Here is a 25,435-nt window from a genome sequence, read left to right on the forward strand (position 1 = left end):
TGAACCCAGCGGTCACTACCACTGTTTTTATATCCACCTCTGAACCCAGGGGTCACTACCACTGTTTTTATATCCACCTCTGAACCCAGGGGTCACTACCACTGTTTTTATATCCACCTCTTAACGCAGGGGTCACTACCACTGTTTTTATATCCACCTCTGAACTTTGTCATAGCAAACACTGAAGGCTCTGTGTGCATCAAGAGATGAAACAGTTTTTTTTTTGATGTACAAAAAAAAGAATAACAGCACATTTTATGGCTTTGAAGTTTGGCGTTGCTCTCTATAATCTTCAAAAGGACTCGCTGTGATTGGTCAGGCTCTTCTCTGCCAACTGCATTCAGTTTTGCTATAATATAGTCCAGGGATGGATAAAAGACAGTGATAGTAACCCCTTGAAAATGTAGAATGACTATAACTGTGCACACCTAAATTTCCAAAGAGGCTGATTGATTTCCAAGGATATCTGTGGAGTCAGTAGAAACATACAGACAATACATACATACAGAAATACAGATAAACATACATACAAACAGATAGACAGACATACATACAGACAGATATATACATACACACAGACAGATAGACATACATATAGACAGATTTACATACATACAGACAGATTTACATATAGACATACAGACAGACAGATTTACATACATAGACATACATACAGACAGAGATACATACATAGACATACATACAGACAGAGATACAGACAGATTTACATACATATTTACATACATACAGACAGACATACATATTTACATACATACAGACAGACACAGACAGACAGACAGACAGACAGACAGACAGACAGACAGAGTATTTAATATGCTCCCGCATCTCTAACTGTTTATCAATGAATAACAGTTACAAAGTTCCATGTCTGTTCATCCCAAGTGATAATTCAACACAGTTTTAATTGTTTTTACTTGTTTTATTTTTCATATATTTATAAAAATTGTTAAATTAATCTAGAGACATGTTACAATTTTAAATAAATAATTAAACATTACATGTATTTCTATACAGCTAGCACACCTGAATACATACTACATGTACCTGTATTCAGGTAAACTAAACACCTGGGACTATGCACACGCTTGTACGGGCATTCTCAGCTTAAGGACGTTCCAGAACATAATTTTTCTACATGAAATTATAACAGAGGTTAAAAAAAGCTTTTTCTGTGAATTTTGTTACTATTTCTTGTGGATAAATCTAAGTTGAGAGATTTCCTTAATTAAAGGAATGTTGATGAAATGGTGTACCTAGGTACAGGGTATATGTACAGATACATTATATACCTGTAGGAATCATCAGGCGAGTTTAATACATCACAATAAAATGTAATGTATGATGTATCTACAAACTAACTTACAAAACTGTACACAGTGATCAGCATACACATAAATACTGTACTATTGTTATCTCTATAGCTACACAGGGTATTGTACTTAACTATTCTGTCAGCTCTAACATTACATGTATATTTTTCACTATCTCTCTATTATACCGAGGCATTTCAATTAATAATTCCCAGGTTAAGGCCTTTATAGTGTGTAATTCAATTTTTCAAATTTTTTTTGCAATAATATTTTTAATGACATTCAGTACTTAATAAGTTGCTATCAGATCCATCCAATTACCAGGTACAATGTACATGAATACTGCCTTCTAAATGCATTTTTTTTTTATTAGACTTAACTGATTGAAAACAAATGATTGACATAAAATGAACCATAAGTTTGAACTACAACAAGAAATCAGGAAAAGATGTCATTTAATCAACTTCATTACAAATGACCATGTGCAATAAATTTTATACAAAATAATGAATATGAGACATAAAGAAATAAAATAAATCATAATGCTGTATAAAGATCTGATAGGTGAAAATATAAAATGAAATCAAAGCACTTTGTGGTTATAAACAACGATATTTTAAATTAAACTTCAAGCTTGACGGGGTGAGAAATTTTATCAGAAAAGTACACTAAGCCCTAGATGTAATACTGAGTGCACTAAGCCCTAGATGTAATACTGAGTAATATGTTGGAATGTTTACACTAAGTAGATGTACAGGGATATACAGTGACGTGATAAAACTAACAAGTGGGAGGTGGGGAGAGAGTCAAGGGACTTGGGGGAAATCTTTGACCTTTTAAAGGACTTGTGTACATCTTACTGGATATATAAAGACAGAACACAATCATTTCTTACTCCATACTACAAACTTTCTCCATTCCTCTCATATACTACAACAACTTCTCTACTGACCTATAGTAAACAGAATATCAAAAATCATTACCACAGTTCACCTGGTAACAGTTCAGCAGGTAACAGTTCTCCAGGTAATAGTTCGTAATCATAGATACTATCATCTAAGATACAGAAACAGAATATCAATGACTTACAACAAGCCGATGGTATTAGACACATTTCAGCAGGCATTAATACAGATTGTTCACTAACCTATCATTTCAGCATATCAAAGTCTTATCTAAACATATTAAACTTTACTTGTGCATAGAAATAAGGCAACTGGCAATCACGTAAACCGCATCATATTTCACCTAGGACTAATAATGATGAATTTTATTGTGTCCTATCACCATTGTTAAAAAATTAATATCATATCAAACAATAAGTCTCAACATTATTGTACATTTCCTCTATTTCTTAAATTCACATTTTTCACCAATAATAATGCAGTTGAAAAATAATATAAAATATAGCCTACTTCAATGCTGAGAATGATAAGTATTATTTCATTAGATGTTTCAGCTTCAGGACAATAAAAAGTCAGAGCACTGATGTATCAGACTGATAAAACCCAATCAAAATTACGTTACTTTTATACTTATATTTGTTCCAAACATAACACTAATTAATTACCATATTCTATGTCATTTTGTACTGTGTGTAGCTTTTAAAACAAAATTCCAGATTTTGTTTGGATGACACAAAGAAATGTAGATGACTAAAGAGAAAACAAACAAGATGGAAATGAAATGAGAAAATGAAAATAACTTAGAATGAAGAATAGATGAATGTTAATTGATGTAGATGAGGAGTATGCATTAAGGGCATATCACAGACATGCTTGTCATAGAAACATTACTCACAGCATTCGTTGTCATGTAAAATCAGAAACTCATGTCACAGCAACAGATCCTCAAAAACAGCTAAATTTATACAACATTATATACAACAAATTGGATAATCACTAAGTCAATTAGAGATAACAGTTCAGTGTTTTGATGAGAATTTCTCTGAGAATATCTTTGCTATCCTTTTGGTCTCTGCTGCAGTGGGAGGTTGTCTCCCCTTTGTGTGGACGGACGAGAACTTGACTTTGTGGTTATTTGTAGTGAGTTTCTCCATGAGGTTGGATGTTGCTTGTACTTTAGCAGCCTGTCTCTCAGGGTCAGGGCACTGGAAATACAAACAAAATCAATAAAACTGTTTTTCCACTTACCACAAGATTTTATTGACATTAAATTCATCGAGAGATTCCAGAGGGATCTTGGCATTCACCAAAAAGAGGGATTTTTTCTCTGCTTTTCTCTTCTTCTTTTTTCCTCTCACTTTCAAATATAATCAAACAGAGGGAAACTTCAAAAACTTTGCTCACATTAAGTTTCTTAGCAGAAACAGTCACTTCAATTGTCAAATGAAATATGGCTATCTTGTTGACAGATCAGACTGTAAATGCAATATGTGCAACTATGGCCAACTTGTTGAGTGATTGGTCCTAAAATGCAAAACGCACAACTAGGGTTCTAGGGTTTCTACATATGAAATTTGAGACAGATCCCTCAGTACTTTATTGAAAATTGCAGAAACAAGAATTGTTAAAGAGACGGACGGACGGGCAGAACGACGATAATGATGATGTGCTAAAATTACACACACATACCTGCTGACTAGATGTAGGAAACCCGGAGGTTGCTTGCTGTAAGACCTGCATAGACTCTGCCAAGTGTTCAGAGGGAAGGAAAAAGTTTGGCATGGAAGAAGGCTCCGAAAATCCATTTGGTAAATCATGTATATCACCATTTGGAAGACTACCATAGCCATTTGTGATAACATTGTCCGACTCACCATAGCTCTCAGAGCTTTCAAAGTTCATTCTATCACTCAGCATTTTAGGGGACCGTATGTGTGACCTTGACCCAAACGAAGGTGACCTTGATCTTTCTCCTTCCATACTGGTCTGTGGTCTAACAGGATCAGAGAAGAAGTCCTCCAGTTCAGTCACTACCTCCGAGAATACCTCTTTTGGTGATTTTGGCAAAGAAGATAGAAGAGGAGCATGGTCCTCCAATTCATTAGATAGTTGAGAATGTCCTGAGGAATTCTTGGTGTATGTCCTTTCACTACCTGCAGATGACACCCTTGAAGACTGTCTAGAGGACTGTTTAGAGTTTTGCGTATTGTGACTATCTGAGTTCACTGATTTTAGTTCTACGTCCTGTAACAAACTCTGGTGATCCACACCAACAGTGTAAGGAGAACGCCTGCCCATTTGATCAGGACCTGACCTAGTCTGGTCTTTGTGGTCCCTCTCTTCATCTGAGAACCAACTGTCTTTCTCTATAAAAGAAGGCCGTTCTGTTAGCTGTAAATGAGGACTGAGGCGTTGTTCAGTCACAGATTCACTATCCGACAGATCTAGAATATCATCAGCTTCCTGATTATCAAACTTAGTCCGACTCAGTTCACGAGAATCACTTGCCCTAATATCAAAAGGCATTGTCTGTCCATTTCTCACAAACTCCCGAGGGGATCCATGTCCATTGCTGTCCATATACACAGAATGACCTGGGATTCCCCCAAACTTGCCAGACACATCGTTCAGTGTCCTCGGAACAACAACATTCTCCTCCTCGTCGCCAGACTCATCCTGATTCTCCTGTTCATCCAGAATATCGCGGTATTCTTGATAGTATTGTTCGTCCTCCTCTCCGTTATTGCTGCCGATGTCCTCCTCGTTTTCTGTGAATTCCTGAATCACACTCATCTCCTTCACATCATTATCCTGAGTTCCAGTAGTGGTGTTCCTACCTGGCGTCACCACACCGGTCCTGGAACTGCCACTCGTTTCTCCCTGATATGAAAACCCTAACGAGGCACTGCTGCTGCCACTGACATGCCTATCCCTGGCATTACCATTACTATCGTGTGGCGAGGTCAGACTCTGAGGTGTCTGGTCCCGGGGAGTGACCACAGCGTTAAACCCACCAGTTGACACTGTGTCCTCTCTGGGGGTGTAGCCCATGTGTATACCAGTGTCACTAAAGTTATGGGCATCTCTCGGTGTAGAACCGGAGCTTTTCTGAGCCTCCTGTGTCGTGTCTTGTCCTCCCTGATCAAAGTCGCGTGGCGTTACTCCCATCCTCAGCGTGTCCATTCTCTCACTACTACGCTGAGAATCTAAAGCCTCCTGGTATTTCTCACTCGACTGTGTCACCGAGAACGCTCCGGAGTCTACAGCAGTCCGTGAAGACTCTGCCTCATTAGACCCGGTCAACAGTAACTCACTGTCGCCTTTTAGAGTGGATGTCAACTGGAGTGTGGACAGAGGTGATATGATGGACTGAATCGGGATATTGTGATCAGGAGCACGTAACTCTGGCTGACTCCGAGGTAACGATGACGTATTCACCGAGGAGGGCGAAACCAACTTCTGTTTTAACTTTGATGTAATATCATCCAAATCTTGCATTTGTTTCCTGGAAAATATAATCAGTCATGTATCATAAGTAAGTATATGGTGGAACTTGAATTTATCACTCAGAAATAGTTAATTTTTGTTTTGTTTTCGATAGGAAATATGAGATATACACATGATTAAGGAAAGCTTTATTTAACATGACAGGTAGTGTTCTTCTCCATCTGTTGATAAATTCTTCACAATCATTTCTTCTTTGCAGTATTCATACATATCAGTTATTGTAAATTGGGATATTATGGATGTGGTCATATGTTAGCTTATTTGGCATTTGGCATTAAAGTGCCAAAATTTAACACACCAAAATTTGGCTACATATACATCTATTTGTATATAACTATCAATACATCTACATGCCATCTATTAGGTATGTGATCAAGTACTCTGGGATAATTGACTTAATGGCATTACATAAACATACATTTAGGTATGTGCTGTCAACCGGAAAATAACGCTACCAGCGTGAAAATTTCTTTTGTGCAAACATGTAGATATGATTAGATGTGTGACTATTAATCACTTCTATTGAAGGCCAATATTTCAGGGTTTTCTTTTTGTCGATAAGGCTTCAAAAGTAATCCCTAATCAGTGTTTTAATTGTTGCTGGATCTATGTGTATAGACAATGCAAATCTTCATTATTGTTTTCTTTTATCAAATAAAGTTATGTGCTAGAAATTAACATGACAAAGGGAAATGCCAAATTTAAACACACCAAAATGTAACCACCCTATTTTGATATAAAAACACACAATTTTTTCCAACGTCAATATATCCCAATTTATAACCTTTATACACTTTCATTATGTCTTAAGTTGACAATTTTGAAGTTTACTGTCTTTAAATATATATTATGTATTTGACATATTTACCTGAGAGATGAGAACATGATGGACCGAGAACAAGCCGCACTATCATCCACCTTGATATCGTTAAGACTTGGCGGCTGCCAGTATGGCGACACCTCTGGCCGCGGAGACTCCTCTGGCGAGTCCTGCGATGACATTTCATGGTTACGAAGAAACTGTCTGATGTTCTCACTCAGTTGGTGCTGTAACTGTTCCTGATGTTCCCGCACCTGATCAAAGTTTGGCAGAGTGGAAGAGAATGGGCGGAGATCTGTCGGGAGGGACATGGGCTGTTCTGGAGGGATGGCGTTGTGGATAGAGGAGTTTACCGTGAAGGGGAGACTGGATGGTTGGTTGTAGAAGGATACAGAGGAGGCAGGCTGGCTGGGGACTCCCTGTATGTGCTGCATTACGTCGTCTTGTGGGACAATATTCACCTAAAACACAAAGTAGAGATTTAGTAAAATCAACACACATTATGTACCTAGGACTAAAATTCCATTATGATAAAGAGAATGACCACTAAATAATGGTATCCGTAAGAGACTCACCTTGATCTGGCCGCGACACTGGCCGTGGAAGTCCGTGACATTGTACCAGCCACAGATCTGGAGAAGTCCGGAGGTCAGAGGGGTCAGGTCGACCGACACAAACCCTAACACTCGGTCAGACGACTTGTCAGGCTCCTTGGAAGCACTCTGAGGCTTATGCCAAACTTTAAACACCAGATTCTGCGGATACAGAAAGAAATATTAACATATCATTGTAATGTGGAATAGAGGATACAGCAGTCTATATTTTACAAGATAAAGCTAATAAACAGTCCTTATTTCGTAGCATTTATGCTGTTTTCCAGATAGATATGCTCTGTGGAAAGCTTACCTTATTTTCCTGGTACAGGAGTTCCGTGCTGAGTTTGGTCTCCTTCTGGTCGTCCCAGACAGGGTTGTCCGAGTTATAGAAGACTTGTGTGTAGGCAGGACTAGTACTATCTGATGTCTGGTAGGAGACATAAGTATTGGGCAGGTACTCCTCAGATCTGTAACATAACAATCCTTCAGTAATTCTCTATCTTTACCAGTATTGAAAATGTTTGTAAGACATAATTGCCCCACCTCCAAATGGAATCTAGATAAGACGGGACCGGATGGACATGGCTAACACTATATGTATATTATTTTACAGTGAAGGTATACAAAGCAAAAATGTGAACATTTTCTCAGATAAACGTAACTCTATACATTGTTAATATAAATGTTATACAGTCCATTCTTGGGACTTTGAATTTCTAATTTAGCCTTGATAATCGGCATCACTATCCATACTTAGAGATCAGGTATTTATAACAAAGCACATTCTGAATCACTTACTGTACATGTAAACCAACATTCAATCGCATGCGATTTACTTTCGTGATCCAAGTAAATTCGCAAAAGTTTATCTCCGCTAATTAATATCTACACCATGTATATTGATAGGATTTATTATTAATCCATGAATATTAATCTTCGTGAATTTGTTTTGAAATAGAAATAAAAATTTGATAGCCGTGAAAGAAAGTTGATTTACAGTGTAAAAGTCAAGTATAACATCATTACAAAGTAACACTTCTGTGACATCATTACAAAGTAACACTTCTGTGACATCATTACAAAGTAACACTTCTGTGACATCATTACAAAGTAACACTTCTGTGACATCATTACAAAGTAACACTTCTGTGACATCATTACAAAGTAACACTTCTGTGACATCATTACAAAGTAACACTTCTGTGACATCATTACAAAGTAACACTTCTGTGACATCATTACAAAGTAACACTTCTGTGACATCATTACAAAGTAACACTTCTGTGACATCATTACAAAGTAACACTTCTGTGACATCATTACAAAGTAACACTTCTGTGACATCATTACAAAGTAACACTTCTGTGACATCATTACAAAGTAACACTTCTGTGACATCATTACAAAGTAACACTTCTGTGACATCATTACAAAGTAACACTTCTGTGACATCATTACAAAGTAACACTTCTGTGACATACAATTACACTTCTTGACATCATTACAAAGTAACACTTCTGTGACATCATTACAAAGTAACACTTCTGTGACATCATTACAAAGTAACACTTCTGTGACATCATTACAAAGTAACACTTCTGTGACATCATACAAAGTAACACTTCTGTGACATCATTACAAAGTAACACTTCTGTGACATCATACATTACAAAGTAACACTTCTGTGACATCATTACAAAGTAACACTTCTGTGACATCATTACAAAGTAACACTTCTGTGACATCATTACAAAGTAACACTTCTGTGACATCATTACAAAGTAACACTTCTGTGACATCATTACAAAGTAACTTGTTTTTGACACTTCTGTGACATCATTACAAAGTAACACTTCTGTGACATCATTACAAAGTAACTTGTTCTGTGACATCATTACAAAGTAACACTTCTGTGACATCATTACAAAGTAACACTTCTGTGACATCATTACAAAGTAACACTTCTGTGACATCATTACAAAGTAACACTTCTGTGACATCATTACAAAGTAACACTTCTGTGACATCATTACAAAGTAACACTTCTGTGACATCATTACAAAGTAACACTTCTGTGACATCATTACAAAGTAACACTTCTGTGACATCATTACAAAGTAACACTTCTGTGACATCATTACAAAGTAACACTTCTGTGACATCATTACAAAGTAACACTTCTGTGACATCATTACAAAGTAACACTTCTGTGACATCATTACAAAGTAACACTTCTGTGACATCATTACAAAGTAACACTTCTGTGACATCATTACAAAGTAACACTTCTGTGACATCATTACAAAGTAACACTTCTGTGACATCATTAATAACAGTACAACAAGTAACACTTTGTGACATCATTACAAAGAACATTCTGTGACATCATTACAAAGTAACACTTCTGTGACATCATTACAAAGTAACACTTCTGTGACATCATTACAAAGTAACACTTCTGTGACATCATTACAAAGTAACACTTCTGTGACATCATTACAAAGTAACACTTCTGTGACATCATTACAAAGTAACACTTCTGTGACATCATTACAAAGTAACACTTCTGTGACATCATTACAAAGTAACACTTCTGTGACATCATTACAAAGTAACACTTCTGTGACATCATTACAAAGTAACACTTCTGTGACATCATTACAAAGTAACACTTCTGTGACATCATTACAAAGTAACACTTCTGTGACATCATTACAAAGTAACACTTCTGTGACATCATTACAAAGTAACACTTCTGTGACATCATTACAAAGTAACACTTCTGTGACATCATTACAAAGTAACACTTCTGTGACATCATTACAAAGTAACACTTCTGTGACATCATTACAAAGTAACACTTCTGTGACATCATTACAAAGTAAACACTTCTGTGACATCATTACAAAGTAACACTTCTGTGACATCATTACAAAGTAACACTTCTTGTGACATCATTACAAAGTAACACTTCTGTGACATCATTACAAAGTAACACTTCTGTGACATCATTACAAAGTAACACTTCTGTGACATCATTACAAAGTAAACACTTCTGTGACATCATTACAAAGTAACACTTCTGTGACATCATTACAAAGTAACACTTCTGTGACATCATTACAAAGTAACACTTCTGTGACATCATTACAAAGTAACACTTCTCTGTGACATCATTACAAAGTAACACTTCTGTGACATCATTACAAAGTAACACTTCTGTGACATCATTACAAAGTAACACTTCTGTGACATCATTACAAAGTAACACTTCTGTGACATCATTACAAAGTAACACTTCTGTGACATCATTACAAAGTAACACTTCTGTGACATCATTACAAAGTAACACTTCTGTGACATCATTACAAAGTAACACTTCTGTGACATCATTACAAAGTAACACTTCTGTGACATCATTACAAAGTAACACTTCTGTGACATCATTACAAAGTAACACTTCTGTGACATCATTACAAAGTAACACTCTTTTTGTGACATCATTACAAAGTAACACTTCTGTGACATCATTACAAAGTAACACTTCTGTGACATCATTACAAAGTAACACTTCTGTGACATCATTACAAAGTAACACTTCTGTGACATCATTACAAAGTAACACTTCTGTGACATCATTGACTTCTGTGACATCATTACAAAGTAACACTTCTGTGACATCATTACAAAGTAACACTTCTGTGACATCATTACAAAGTAACACTTCTGTGACATCATTACAAAGTAACACTTCTGTGACATCATTACAAAGTAACACTTTTGTGACATCATTACAAAGTAACACTTCTGTGACATCATAACAAAGTAACACTTCTGTGACATCATTACAAAGTAACACTTCTGTGACATCATTACAAAGTAACACTTCTGTGACATCATTACAAAGTAACACTTCTGTGACATCATTACAAAGTAACACTTCTGTGACATCATTACAAAGTAACACTTCTGTGACATCATTACAAAGTAACACTTCTGTGACATCATTACAAAGTAACACTTCTGTGACATCATTACAAAGTAACACTTCTGTGACATCATTACAAAGTAACACTTCTGTGACATCATTACAAAGTAACACTTCTGTGACATCATTACAAAGTAACACTTCTGTGACATCATTACAAAGTAACACTTCTGTGACATCATTACAAAGTAACACTTCTGTGACATCATTACAAAGTAACACTTCTGTGACATCATTACAAAGTAACACTTCTGTGACATCATTACAAAGTAACACTTCTGTGACATCATTACAAAGTAACACTTCTGTGACATCATTACAAAGTAACACTTCTGTGACATCATTACAAAGTAACACTTCTGTGACATCATTACAAAGTAACACTTCTGTGACATCATTACAAATAAAGTAACACTTCTGTGACATCATTACAAAGTAACACTTCTGTGACATCATTACAAAGTAACACTTCTGTGACATCATTACAAAGTAACACTTCTGTGACATCATTACAAAGTAACACTTCTGTGACATCATTACAAAGTAACACTTCTGTGACTTCATTACAAAGTAACACTTCTGTGACATCATTACAAAGTAACACTTCTGTGACATCATTACAAAGTAACACTTCTGTGACATCATTACAAAGTAACACTTCTGTGACATCATTACAAAGTAACACTTCTGTGACATCATTACAAAGTAACACTTCTGTGACATCATTACAAAGTAACACTTCTGTGACATCATTACAAAGTAACACTTCTGTGACATCATTACAAAGTAACACTTCTGTGACATCATTACAAAGTAACACTTCTGTGACATCATTACAAAGTAACACTTCTGTGACATCATTACAAAGTAACACTTCTGTGACATCATTACAAAGTAACACTTCTGTGACATCATTACAAAGTAACACTTCTGTGACATCATTACAAAGTAACACTTCTGTGACATCATTACAAAGTAACACTTCTGTGACATCATTACAAAGTAACACTTCTGTGACATCATTACAAAGTAACACTTCTGTGACATCATTACAAAGTAACACTTCTGTGACATCATTACAAAGTAACACTTCTGTGACATCATTACAAAGTAACACTTCTGTGACATCATTACAAAGTAACACTTCTGTGACATCATTACAAAGTAACACTTCTGTGACATCATTACAAAGTAACACTTCTGTGACATCATTACAAAGTAACACTTCTGTGACATCATTACAAAGTAACACTTCTGTGACATCATTACAAAGTAACACTTCTGTGACATCATTACAAAGTAACACTTCTGTGACATCATTACAAAGTAACACTTCTGTGACATCATTACAAAGTAACACTTCTGTGACATCATTACAAAGTAACACTTCTGTGACATCATTACAAAGTAAACACTTCTGTGACATCATTACAAAGTAACACTTCTGTGACATCATTACAAAGTAACACTTCTGTGACATCATTACAAAGTAACTTGTTTTGTGACATCATTACAAAGTAACACTTCTGTGACATCATAACAAAGTAACACTTCTGTGACATCATAACAAAGTAACACTTCTGTGACATCATTACAAAGTAACACTTCTGTGACATCATTACAAAGTAACACTTCTGTGACATCATTACAAAGTAACACTTCTGTGACATCATTACAAAGTAACACTTCTGTGACATCATTACAAAGTAACACTTCTGTGACATCATTACAAAGTAACACTTCTGTGACATCATTACAAAGTAACACTTCTGTGACATCATTACAAAGTAACACTTCTGTGACATCATTACAAAGTAACACTTCTGTGACATCATTACAAAGTAACACTACAAGTACTGTGACATCATTACAAAGTAACACTTCTGTGACATCATTACAAAGTAACACTTCTGTGACATCATTACAAAGTAACACTTCTGTGACATCATTACAAAGTAACACTTCTGTGACATCATTACAAAGTAACACTTCTGTGACATCATTACAAAGTAACACTTCTGTGACATCATTACAAAGTAACACTTCTGTGACATCATTACAAAGTAACACTTCTGTGACATCATTACAAAGTAACACTTCTGTGACATCATTACAAAGTAACACTTCTGTGACATCATTACAAAGTAACACTTCTGTGACATCATTACAAAGTAACACTTCTGTGACATCATTACAAAGTACACTTCTGTGACATCATTACAAAGTAACACTTCTGTGACATCATTACAAAGTAACACTTCTGTGACATCATTACAAAGTAACACTTCTGTGACATCATTACAAAGTAACACTTCTGTGACATCATTACAAAGTAACACTTCTGTGACATCATTACAAAGTAATTTCTGTGACATCATTACAAAGTAACACTTCTGTGACATCATTACAAAGTAAACACTTCTGTGACATCATTACAAAGTAACACTTCTGTGACATCATTACAAAGTAACACTTCTGTGACATCATTACAAAGTAACACTTCTGTACATCATTACAAAGTAACATTCTGTGACATATTACAAGTAACACTTCTGTGACATCATTACAAAGTAACACTTCTGTGACATCATTACAAAGTAACACTTCTGTGACATCATTACAAAGTAACACTTCTGTGACATCATTACAAAGTAACACTTCTGTGACATCATTACAAAGTAACACTTCTGTGACATCATTACAAAGTAACACTTCTGTGACATCATTACAAAGTAACACTTCTGTGACATCATTACAAGTAAACTTCTGTGACATCATTACAAGTAACACTTCTGTGACATCATTACAAAGTAACACTTCTGTGACATCATTACAAAGTAACACTTCTGTGACATCATTACAAAGTAACACTTCTGTGACATCATTACAAAGTAACACTTCTGTGACATCATTACAAAGTAACACTTCTGTGACATACACTACAAGTTCTGTGACATCATTACAAAGTAACACTTCTGTGACATCATTACAAAGTAACATTCTTCTGTGACATCATTACAAAGTAACACTTCTGTGACATCATTACAAAGTAACACTTCTGTGACATCATTACAAAGTAACACTTCTGTGACATCATTACAAAGTAACACTTCTGTGACATCATTACAAAGTAACACTTCTGTGACATCATCATTACAAAGTAACTGTCTTTGTGACATCATTACAAAGTAACACTTCTGTGACATCATTACAAAGTAACACTTCTGTGACATCATTACAAAGTAACACTTCTGTGACATCATTACAAAGTAACACTTCTGTGACATCATTACAAAGTAACACTTCTGTGACATCATTACAAAGTAACACTTCTGTGACATCATTACAAAGTAACACTTCTGTGACATCATTACAAAGTAACACTTCTGTGACATCATTACAAAGTAACACTTCTGTGACATCATTACAAAGTAACACTTCTGTGACATCATTACAAAGTAAACTTTGTTCATTGTGACATCATTACAAAGTAACACTTCTGTGACATCATTACAAAGTAACACTTCTGTGACATCATTACAAAGTAACACTTCTGTGACATCATTACAAAGTAACACTTCTGTGACATCATTACAAAGTAACACTTCTGTGACATCATTACAAAGTAACACTTCTGTGACATCATTACAAAGTAACACTTCTGTGACATCATTACAAAGTAACACTTCTGTGACATCATTACAAAGTAACACTTCTGTGACATCATTACAAAGTAACACTTCTGTGACATCATTACAAAGTAACACTTCTGTGACATCATTACAAAGTAACACTTCTGTGACATCATTACAAAGTAACACTTCTGTGACATCATTACAAAGTAACACTTCTGTGACATCATTACAAAGTAACACTTCTGTGACATCATTACAAAGTAACACTTCTGTGACATCATTACAAAGTAACACTTCTGTGACATCATTACAAAGTAACACTTCTGTGACATCATTACAAAGTAACACTTCTGTGACATCATTACAAAGTAACACTTCTGTGACATCATTACAAAGTAACACTTCTGTGACATCATTACAAAGTAACACTTCTGTGACATCATTACAAAGTAACACTTCTGTGACATCATTACAAAGTAACACTTCTGTGACATCATTACAAAGTAACACTTCTGTGACATCATTACAAAGTAACACTTCTGTGACATCATTACAAAGTAACACTTCTGTGACATCATTACAAAGTAACACTTCTGTGACATCATTACAAAGTAACACTTCTGTGACATCATTACAAAGTAACACTTCTGTGACATCATTACAAAGTAACACTTCTGTGACATCATTACAAAGTAACACTTCTGTGACATCATTACAAAGTAACACTTCTGTGACATCATTACAAAGTAACACTTCTGTGACATCATTACAAAGTAACACTTCTGTGACATCATTACAAAGTAACACTTCTGTGACATCATTACAAAGTAACACTTCTGTGACATCATTACAAAGTAACACTTCTGTGACATCATTACAAAGTAACACTTCTGTGACATCATTACAAAGTAACACTTCTGTGACATCATTACAAAGTAACACTTCTGTGACATCATTACAAAGTAACACTTCTGTGACATCATTACAAAGTAACACTTCTGTGACATCATTACAAAGTAACACTTCTGTGACATCATTACAAAGTAACACTTCTGTGACATCATTACAAAGTAACACTTCTGTGACATCATTACAAAGTAACACTTCTGTGACATCATTACAAAGTAACACTTCTGTGACATCATTACAAAGTAACACTTCTGTGACATCATTACAAAGTAACACTTCTGTGACATCATTACAAAGTAACACTTCTGTGACATCATTACAAAGTAACACTTCTGTGACATCATTACAAAGTAACACTTCTGTGACATCATTACAAAGTAACACTTCTGTGACATCATTACAAAGTAACACTTCTGTGACATCATTACAAAGTAACACTTCTGTGACATCATTACAAAGTAACACTTCTGTGACATCATTACAAAAAGTGACATCATTACAAAGTAACACTTCTGTGACATCATTACAAAGTAACACTTCTGTGACATCATTACAAAGTAACACTTCTGTGACATCATTACAAAGTAACACTTCTGTGACATCATTACAAAGTAACACTTCTGTGACATCATTACAAAGTAACACTTCTGTGACATCATTACAAAGTAACACTTCTGTGACATCATTACAAAGTATTCTGTGACATCATTCAAGTAACACTTCTGTGACATCATTACAAAGTAACACTTCTGTGACATCATTACAAAGTAACACTTCTGTGACATCATTACAAAGTAACACTTCTGTGACATCATTACAAAGTAACACTTCTGTGACATCATTACAAAGTAACACTTCTGTGACATCATTACAAAGTAACTTGTTTTGTGACATCATTACAAAGTAACACTTCTGTGACATCATTACAAAGTAACACTTCTGTGACATCATTACAAAGTAACACTTCTGTGACATCATTACAAAGTAACACTTCTGTGACATCATTACAAAGTAACACTTCTGTGACATCATTACTTACCTATTTTTGTCACTGATCAGAGGTAAATGCATGGCGCGCTCTACAGACACAACAACTGGGAAGTGTGGAACCACTGTGTCCTCGTCGACACGCTCAAGACGAGCAGTGTCTGTACTCGTCTTGGATTTTTTCTTCACCATGAGTTGATGGAAGCTGTCATTAGGATCGTATTCCTCATCTACGTCACTATCGACTTGTTTCTCATCCGCCTCATCATCTGATTGCTATTGATATTTGAAAAAAAAAAATCCATTTTTAATTTAACAAAAGAATTCTTTCTCGATGATACATATATTAATGCACATGTAAATACTTTATAGATGGCACGATGGCTTGTGTACAGGGGTTTATAGTAACTAGTACTTTATGATTATGGCAATAATAAGGCAAAGTGTTTTCTAATTTAAGCATTACAACTTAACAAAGTTATGATAATTAAACAAGTATCAGCAATGCCTGTCCAATTTTATGTATGTAGGTAGCCTAATTGTCTTTCTATAGGAAGTCAGCCCTTACCTTAGTGACACTCCCAAACTGTGGTTTGGCTGTGACATGCGCCCTGAGAAAAGCTCCGCCTAGACTAGCGGCCCCTGGCTTAAACAGCGGGAACATTCCACTGGAGGACGAAAATACACATTACATAGATATAAACTAAATTATTCATATTCAATTACACTCATCAGTTTGGATGTATATTTCATATTTACAAGATTTATATTACTAACTAATGATTTTCATAGTAATTATTTACCCAGTATTGATGAATTCAGCCACATTTCCTGTACATTTAACAGATGTAAGTATTTGTAAATGACATACCTGATACGATGCTGCCTTCGACGTTCATCGTTGAGAGCGTCTAGCCCTATGTACGTGGTTCCGATGAGTTTATCCCTGTGTTGAGATTTCTGGCTGCTTTCCTTTTTACCATAGCTCACCCAAACCTGTACCTCCAACTTCTCCTCTCGTAGGTACCTGTCAGCAAATCAAAGTTAACATAACACAGGGAATTTTAGTACATCCAACCAGATAACATACTCTACATAGAATCTTTGACATGGTAAACGAACATTTCAAGTGAAATGGTAAAATTACCAAAGACATCATTTCAAATTAGAGAGAAAAACATTACTTTAATCACACAGATCTATTTACAAAAGAACTTACCATTTAAATGGCGAGCTGATTGGAATCTGGAATTCATGTTTGTGATCACAGTGAGACAGGATGTAGCCAGTATCTAATATACGACACTTGATGCTCTTCGACACCACAGCACCTGTTAGAGGTAACAAACCAATCAATTACTTTGATCTAGTCGAATGTTTACTTTGTAGATAACCACAGAATCATACGTGTGAAATTATTGGTGATAACATATTCATTTCTCACTTAATACAATATGAAGTGGCACGTTTGTCTCAAAATTCTTACAAGTATCTATTAATTATCAGAAGATGAATAAGACAGTTTCACATTAGATCATACACCATTACACTTGAATTAATACACTTATTAAAATTTGAAATTTCAAACAAAAACCTGATGTTTGCTCCATATTAATAAATATTTAGATGAATGTTACTTACTTTTATGGTAGGCCTTGTATCTGAACTTAATTTGAGTTTGTATCTGAAATTATTTTTATCGTAGAGTTTGTATCTGATTATAACTTACTTTTATCGTAGAGTTTGTAGCGGATGTAGCACCGAGCCGATTTATCGAGATTAGCCTGACCAGCTATGAGGGCGTTCTGTAGAGGGAAACTGACCTGGTCCATACAAACTGTAATCTGATGGTACTGACCACAACCCTCATCTGTTAGAAAAAAAAGACATTAGTTAATTTCTGTAAATATCAGTCTCAGTTTATAGTTTTGTGTAATTAGTTTATATGTCCTATTAACATCCAGGGTCATTTAAGGACATGCCCGGTTTATGTGGTGGAGGAAAGCTGGAGTACCAGGTGAAAACCCACCAACCTACGATCAGTACCTGGCAACTGCCCCACATGGGATTCAAACTGGCAATCCATGTGAAGAGCTTGTGGTATTACATCTGGACAATTTAACCACTCGACCACCGCGACTCTCAGTTTTTAGGACAAAAGCTAACCATAAGTCCACTAGTTTGATTGGAGAACCAACTTACACTTGACATTCAGATGACAATCATGGTATTCATGAATATGACTATAATTTACAAACTTTAATACCTTTTATCATATAAATAGGTTACAATAAATAGAGCAGTACCTCGACATTCATCGATCGTCAGCCCCTCAGAATGGATAGATTTTTCCCCCGTAAAATTTTTAAAGCGCCTCTATCAATGTATTTTGCACACCCCCAACTTCATATTTTATTTTTGTACAGAAAAATTGCGCAAATTACACAAGTTTTTACGGTATTGTTGGTACCCTCACTTTTAACAATACCCGACAGGAGCTAATGACGCAAATATGATAAATACCATCACTCTGCCAGTCCTCTTCGTCTTCTACGTCCAGATCAATCGGTGACCAGCCTACGCCTCTAGCAGCATGGATCACACGGTCACGGTCGTTATGGTGAGCAAACTTGACAGACAACTCGACTCCACCCACCACTCGTTCTAGCCCCTGGTTACAAGGTACGGTCCTGTCCTCATCATCCTCAGTGTGACTCTGTTGCCAGCCGATTTGTGGGAGGTTCACCGCGTACCACCCATTGATACCTGATAAAGGAATTTATAACAGTGTTATTTACAACTCTGAAATGACTGAAGTGTAAATAACCAGAGAAAAGTTATTTGGTGATTGTTTTGTATGTAACATCCAAGAAAATTCTTTAGATGATTGGTCCTTTTTAAAGGAAAATTGTGTTTCCAATGAGAAGCTGATTTTGATAGTCGTACCTGTGCGGTTGGTTAGAAGGGAAGCGAGAGTTACTGTTGTTGTTCCCAGTAAGACATCCTGAGTTTTCTCCACCAGTCGTCGACCCTGGACCTCAGAGGTGGTCTGCTGAGCTATCTGTCGGTCTAGATCTACAAACAAGCATTGGAAGCTAATAAATAACTATATTTTTAAAATGGCTATTACTACAGTTAACTTCTGTTTACTAAGCACAAACGCCCTGTTAATTTACAAGTAAAAGTTTTAACTTGTTGAAAATATTTGGAATATTTGAAGGTTTTTAATTAAAAAGACCTAATAATAAACTTAATGAAATTGAACTGGTTGAATACTTTGAGAAAAGAAACATTCTCTGAGGAAAAGTAATTTGAGAGCTGATTATCTGTGCCTTCAGTGGTTGTAACTGACCTGACGACAGTCCTGGAACCTGATGCCACATCTCCAGTGTAACCTCGGCCGTCTCTAGGATCTCGGCCAGAGCCAGGGCATCATTGTCCGCTTCTGTCCACAATAAAGGACACGGGAAGTCCATGTGGTGGGAAAACTCCGGAGCAAATGTCCTGGCTATAGTCCTCGTGATTCTCTCATCCTAGTTAACACATTATAATTATAAAGGACATGACCACAAATACCCAAGCGCATTACACTTTTGTAATATAAAATTTTCATATATGTTTCTCAATAGAATGTTGTTTCATCAATTTACTGAACATTGTATAGCGTTTTAAATTCGCAGGCTCACATTTCAAGGTCTCTTCAATGGAACATATTCGTGGCATTTTAATTTCACGGTTAACCGGTACATCAATTTTTCTATATTCAATATTACCACGTTTGCAAAACAGTAGTGAAATTCATAATCCTTCCCTGGTGTTATAAATTAGCAGATTTGAAGAAAACCATTAACATAACAAAATTACCAGCGAACCTGCTATAATGTAATTCTTTTCTTATAAATTAAATCTGATCTATAAGCTGTTAATACTTTAAATGATTGAAATGATTTTAAGCTGACAATGTTAATTTTCAGTTTCAGTCGAGACTGTCTGAGCGACCCCCTATTAGTAACGACTCCCTGTCTTATGTGACCTTACTTGAGACCCCCCCCCCCAACGTATTTTGCTATATAATGGGTCTGTTTTCAGCGACTCCCTGTCTTACGTGACAAGCAACCATGTTTTTACAACCCAAACAACATAAAAAGTCTGTCTTGAGCGTCTTTTCATTCGCCCGAGGCCATAATTATGATCGATAAAGAGGTGTCAACATCGAACCAAACAATGACTGTTGACTGAGATAACAGTACATTACTGTGTAACCAGTTTTGACGGATAATGAAAGATAATTTTTTCCCCAAATTTTGCCTTGAACTATTAAAGAGGCTAGATATCATTCAGATATCTCTCAATACTAAACAATGGTAAACATTGACAGTTAATAACGGAACACGTTACATAAATAGGCATGTTTTATTTTGCCTACCATATCATCCTATGGCTTGGCGTGGGTGACTCTCTTCTTGTTTTGTACATGGCATTTACGACCAAACATAATTTCGTTCTTTGATATGAGTAAACAGTCATTATAACTTCCATCCCAAAATCAGAAACCCTATATTTTCTTCAAACGTTTCTCATAACACCAAAAAGTCTTGCAAAAACAAATGCACACGACTTCGGCTTCTGTAATGGCCGCCATTTGGTAGCAGTGTATAGTAGATTTGTAAAATTCAGCAAAATAAAGCACATTTTAAAAAGTTACCTCTATTGTACAGTAGTAATGGTTTTTTTTTTAAATTTACACAACATCTGCAATTGTTTTTTTTTCAAGCCTGAAAAACCATGACATGCAAAACAATGAGATTTTTAACCCAAAATTACACCCCCTCCAGATAGAATATTTTTCTTGAACAAAGTTTAAAACCAAACATCAATGTATGTCTGCTTGTAATTTATAACTAGATCTAAATGATTTTTAATTAAAAAAAAAAAAAATCGTTTTTGTTTTATTTTTATTGTTATTATTTTTTATTTATTTTTTAAAAATCAGGCAATTGATATATTTATAATGAAGAATAAATTTACAGACAATTAAAGACAGTTTTTTGTACAGTGATGTTGCGGATGAACTTGGACTGCCTTAAGTGACTCCCTGTCTTATGTGACTTTTTTGTGATGGTCCCTTGGAAAGTCACATAAGACAGTCTCGACTGTATCAGTATTTATTACCAACTTTTCTTTAGTTTATTTGTTTCTGATAATACTTACCTCCTTTGACAGGAATGACATTCGGATCTTTACATAGGTGTTGACACCAACTTCAGCAGGGTACTGCATTCCAGAGTCAAGGCGGGCAATAGCTTCAGCAGCCGCCTGTAGGACAAGAAAGATAACTCTGGTTACATTGTAGTCCTACTGATATTAAAAGAAGCTTTTTATTTGTGAATATTTGATAAATTAATCCTAATGACCTATATGTCCACATTTTAATTTTTAAAATAATTACGTTTAACACATGATGTTGGCCTACCTTGAGTCCTGAAGCCCTGATAACACCTACAGATATACAAATCTGGGCACCCGACAGATTCTTATTGGCTGCTTGGTTCTGCTCACTCTACAAAGGAGAACAATAACGGTCAGGAAGAGATGCTGTGATCACAGCTCACAACATGTTTTTTTTTCTTTCATTATAATAATAGCCTTTATACTATTATCTTGTTTAAAGAATGTTTCATAACTTGTTTTCTCCCACCCCCTCCCCCCTTTTTTACCAAAATAAAACAATACCAATAAGATTCCAGTGCTGTGTTTTAGGCCTTGGAGAATATTTACATCAATACTAACCTGTAAAGTCTGAGTTCTGTAGTGTATTGTAACGTCCATAAGGCCAGACTCAGTCAACTGTAACAAACAAAATATTTACAAATAAAGAAAACAAGAGGCCCAAAGGGCCTTAACGGTCATCTGACTACCTTGACAATAGTAAAATTAAATATATATGGTGTCACTTTGTCAGGATCAAGTCAGGATCATTTTCAATTTCTTTTAACAAATTTTATTTCAAACAAGAGGCCCAAGGGCCTTTAAATATAGGAAATTAATTAGATATATAGTGTCATGGTAGTCATCTTCGATTTGGGATCAACCAGAGATGTAACAATACTTTGTCGGGACCATGTCAGGATCATTTCATGCAAGTTTCAGCCAAATCGCACCGGTAGAACTTGAGGAGAAGTTCAAAATGTGTTTTCAAGATGGCGGCTGTGACCGCCATCTTGGATTTCGGATTGACCCGAAAAATAACAACACTTTGTCGGGACCATGTCAGGATCATTTCATGCAAGTTTCAGCCAAATTACACCAGTAGAACTTCAAAGAAGAAGTTCAAAATGTGTTTTCAAGATGGAGACTGTGGCTGCCATCTTGGATTTCAGATCGACCCGAAAAATAACAACACTTTGTCGGGACCATGTCAGGATCATTTCATGCAAGTTTCAGCAAAATCCCACAGGTAGAACTTGAGAAGAAGTTCAAAATGTGTTTTCAAGATGGCGGCTGTGGCGGCCATCTTGGATTTCTGATTGACCCAAAAAATAACAACACTTTGTCGGGACCATGTCAGGATCATTTCATGCAAGTTTCAGCCAAATTGCACCGGTAGAACTTGAGAAGAAGTTCAAAATGTGTTTTCAAGATGGCGGCTGTGGCGGCCATCTTGGATTTCGGTTCCACTCGAAAAATAACAACACTTTGTCGGGACCATGTCAGGATCATTTCATGCAAGTTTCAGCCAAATCGCACCGGTAGACCTTGAGAAGAAGTTCAAAATGTGTTTTCAAGATGGCGGCTGTGGCGGCCATCTTGGATTTCAGATCAACCCGAAAAATAACAACACTTTGTCAGGACCATCTCAGGATCATTTCAGGTAAGTTTCAGCCAAATCGCACCGGTAGAACTTGAGAAGAAGTTCAAAATGTGTTTTCAAGATGGCAGCTGTGGCGGCCATCTTGGATTTCGGATCAACCCGAAAAATAACAACACTTTGTCGGACCATCTCAGGATCATTTCAGGTAAGTTTCAGCCAAATCGCACCGGTAGAACTTGAGAAGAAGTTCAAAATGTGTTTTCAAGATGGCGGCTGTGGCGGCCATCTTGGATTTCGGATCAACCCGAAAAATAACAACACTTTGTCGGGACCATCTCAGGATCATTTCAGGTAAGTTTCAGCCAAATCGCACCGGTAGAACTTGAGAAGAAGTTCAAAATGTGTTTTCAAGATGGCAGCTGTGGCGGCCATCTTGGATTTCGGATCAACCCGAAAAATATCAACACTTTGTCGGGACCATCTCAGGATCATTTCAGGTAAGTTTCAGCTCAATCCCACTGGTCAAACTTGAGAAGAAGTTCAAAATGTGAAAAGTTAACGCACGGCGGACGGCGCACGACGACGGACGAAACATGATGACTATAGGTCATCCTGAACCTTCGGATCAGATGACCTAAAAACAGGTTTCGGTACTACGAGAGGTGAACATAAGGTCAGAGAAATCTTTCTCGTCTTTTATATCAATTTGGTTTCATTTGAGATACTGTTGAATGGAAAGTTATTGGAAATGAGATACTGTTGAATGGAAAGTTATTGGAAACCAATGTCAGAGTTATAATTTAAATACAGTTCATTGTCAATAGGCAAGAGTGTTTAAAGACAATGAGATATTTATAATTTATTCCTTCCTCAGGGATTGCATTTTAAACCTGTAAAGACCAAACAGAATGTTGTTACTTTACCTGAGATTGTTTCCCTGTGTCTGATAATTCTCTATCTACTGCCACCTGTTTGAGTGGCAGACCAAACAGAATGTTGTTACTTTACCTGAGATTGTTTCCCTGTGTCTGATAATTCTCTATCTACTGCCACCTGTTTGAGTGGCAGACCAAACAGAATGTTGTTACTTTACCTAGATTGTTTTCCTGTGTCTGATAATTCTCTATCTACTGCCACCTGTTTGAGTGGCAGACCAAACAGAATGTTGTTACTTTACCTGAGATTGTTTTCCTGTGTCTGATAATTCTTATCTACTGCCACCTGTTTGAGTGGCAGACCAAACAGAATGTTGTTACTTTACCTGAGATTGTTTTCCTGTGTCTGATAATTCTCTATCTACTGCCACCTGTTTGAGTGGCAGACCAAACAGAATGTTGTTACTTTACCTGAGATTGTTTTCCTGTGTCTGATAATTCTCTATCTACTGCCACCTGTTTGAGTGGCAGACCAAACAGAATGTTGTTACTTTACCTGAGATTGTTTTCCTGTGTCTGATAATTCTCTATCTACTGCCACCTGTTTGAGTGGCAGACCAAACAAACAGAATGTTGTTACTTTACCTGAGATTGTTTTCCTGTGTCTGATAATTCTCTATCTACTGCCACCTGTTTGAGTGGCAGACCAAACAGAATGTTGTTACTTTACCTGAGATTGTTTCCCTGTGTCTGATAATTCTCTATCTACTGCCACCTGTTTGAGTGGCAGACCAAACAGAATGTTGTTACTTTACCTGAGATTGTTTTCCTGTGTCTGATAATTCTCTATCTACTGCCACCTGTTTGAGTGGCAGACCAAACAGAATGTTGTTACTTTACCTGAGATTGTTTTCCTGTGTCTGATAATTCTCTATCTACTGCCACCTGTTTGAGTGGCAGACCAAACAGAATGTTGTTACTTTACCTGAGATTGTTTTCCTGTGTCTGATAATTCTGTATCTACTGCCACCTGTTTGAGTGGCAGACCAAACAGAATGTTGTTACTTTACC

The 25,435-nt window shown here is 36.2% G+C and overlaps 1 protein-coding gene across 6 annotated transcripts in view; it reads right to left on the reverse strand.

Moving 5' to 3' along the window:
• Positions 1 to 919: 919 nt before the first annotated feature.
• The window catches only part of LOC138327010 (C2 domain-containing protein 3-like), a 55,129-nt gene continuing 30,613 nt past the window's right edge, over positions 920 to 25,435 (reverse strand). For 4 of the 6 annotated variants that reach the window (XM_069272977.1, XM_069272979.1, XM_069272978.1 and 1 more), the window contains 16 exons: positions 22,469 to 22,525; positions 22,152 to 22,238; positions 21,890 to 21,994; positions 20,031 to 20,211; positions 19,625 to 19,753; positions 19,202 to 19,444; positions 18,408 to 18,548; positions 17,898 to 18,009; positions 17,550 to 17,705; positions 17,247 to 17,346; positions 16,731 to 16,954; positions 7,470 to 7,626; positions 7,139 to 7,318; positions 6,612 to 7,024; positions 3,926 to 5,741; positions 920 to 3,441 (listed from right to left, as the gene is read on the reverse strand). In XM_069272977.1, the coding sequence (XP_069129078.1) occupies positions 3,256 to 3,441; positions 3,926 to 5,741; positions 6,612 to 7,024; positions 7,139 to 7,318; positions 7,470 to 7,626; positions 16,731 to 16,954; positions 17,247 to 17,346; positions 17,550 to 17,705; positions 17,898 to 18,009; positions 18,408 to 18,548; positions 19,202 to 19,444; positions 19,625 to 19,753; positions 20,031 to 20,211; positions 21,890 to 21,994; positions 22,152 to 22,238; positions 22,469 to 22,525 (4,287 nt within the window). In that variant the 3' untranslated portion in view covers positions 920 to 3,255. Of the gene's footprint in view, positions 3,442 to 3,925; positions 5,742 to 6,611; positions 7,025 to 7,138; positions 7,319 to 7,469; positions 7,627 to 16,730; positions 16,955 to 17,246; positions 17,347 to 17,549; positions 17,706 to 17,897; positions 18,010 to 18,407; positions 18,549 to 19,201; positions 19,445 to 19,624; positions 19,754 to 20,030; positions 20,212 to 21,889; positions 21,995 to 22,151; positions 22,239 to 22,468; positions 22,526 to 24,750; positions 24,780 to 24,920; positions 24,950 to 25,435 lie in introns of all 6 variants that reach the window. The other 2 variants (XM_069272975.1, XM_069272976.1) reach the window with 2 other exon arrangements.

The sequence above is a fragment of the Argopecten irradians genome, chromosome 7 (genome assembly GCF_041381155.1).
Source record: "Argopecten irradians isolate NY chromosome 7, Ai_NY, whole genome shotgun sequence".
NCBI classification, from domain to species: Eukaryota; Metazoa; Mollusca; class Bivalvia; order Pectinida; family Pectinidae; genus Argopecten; species Argopecten irradians.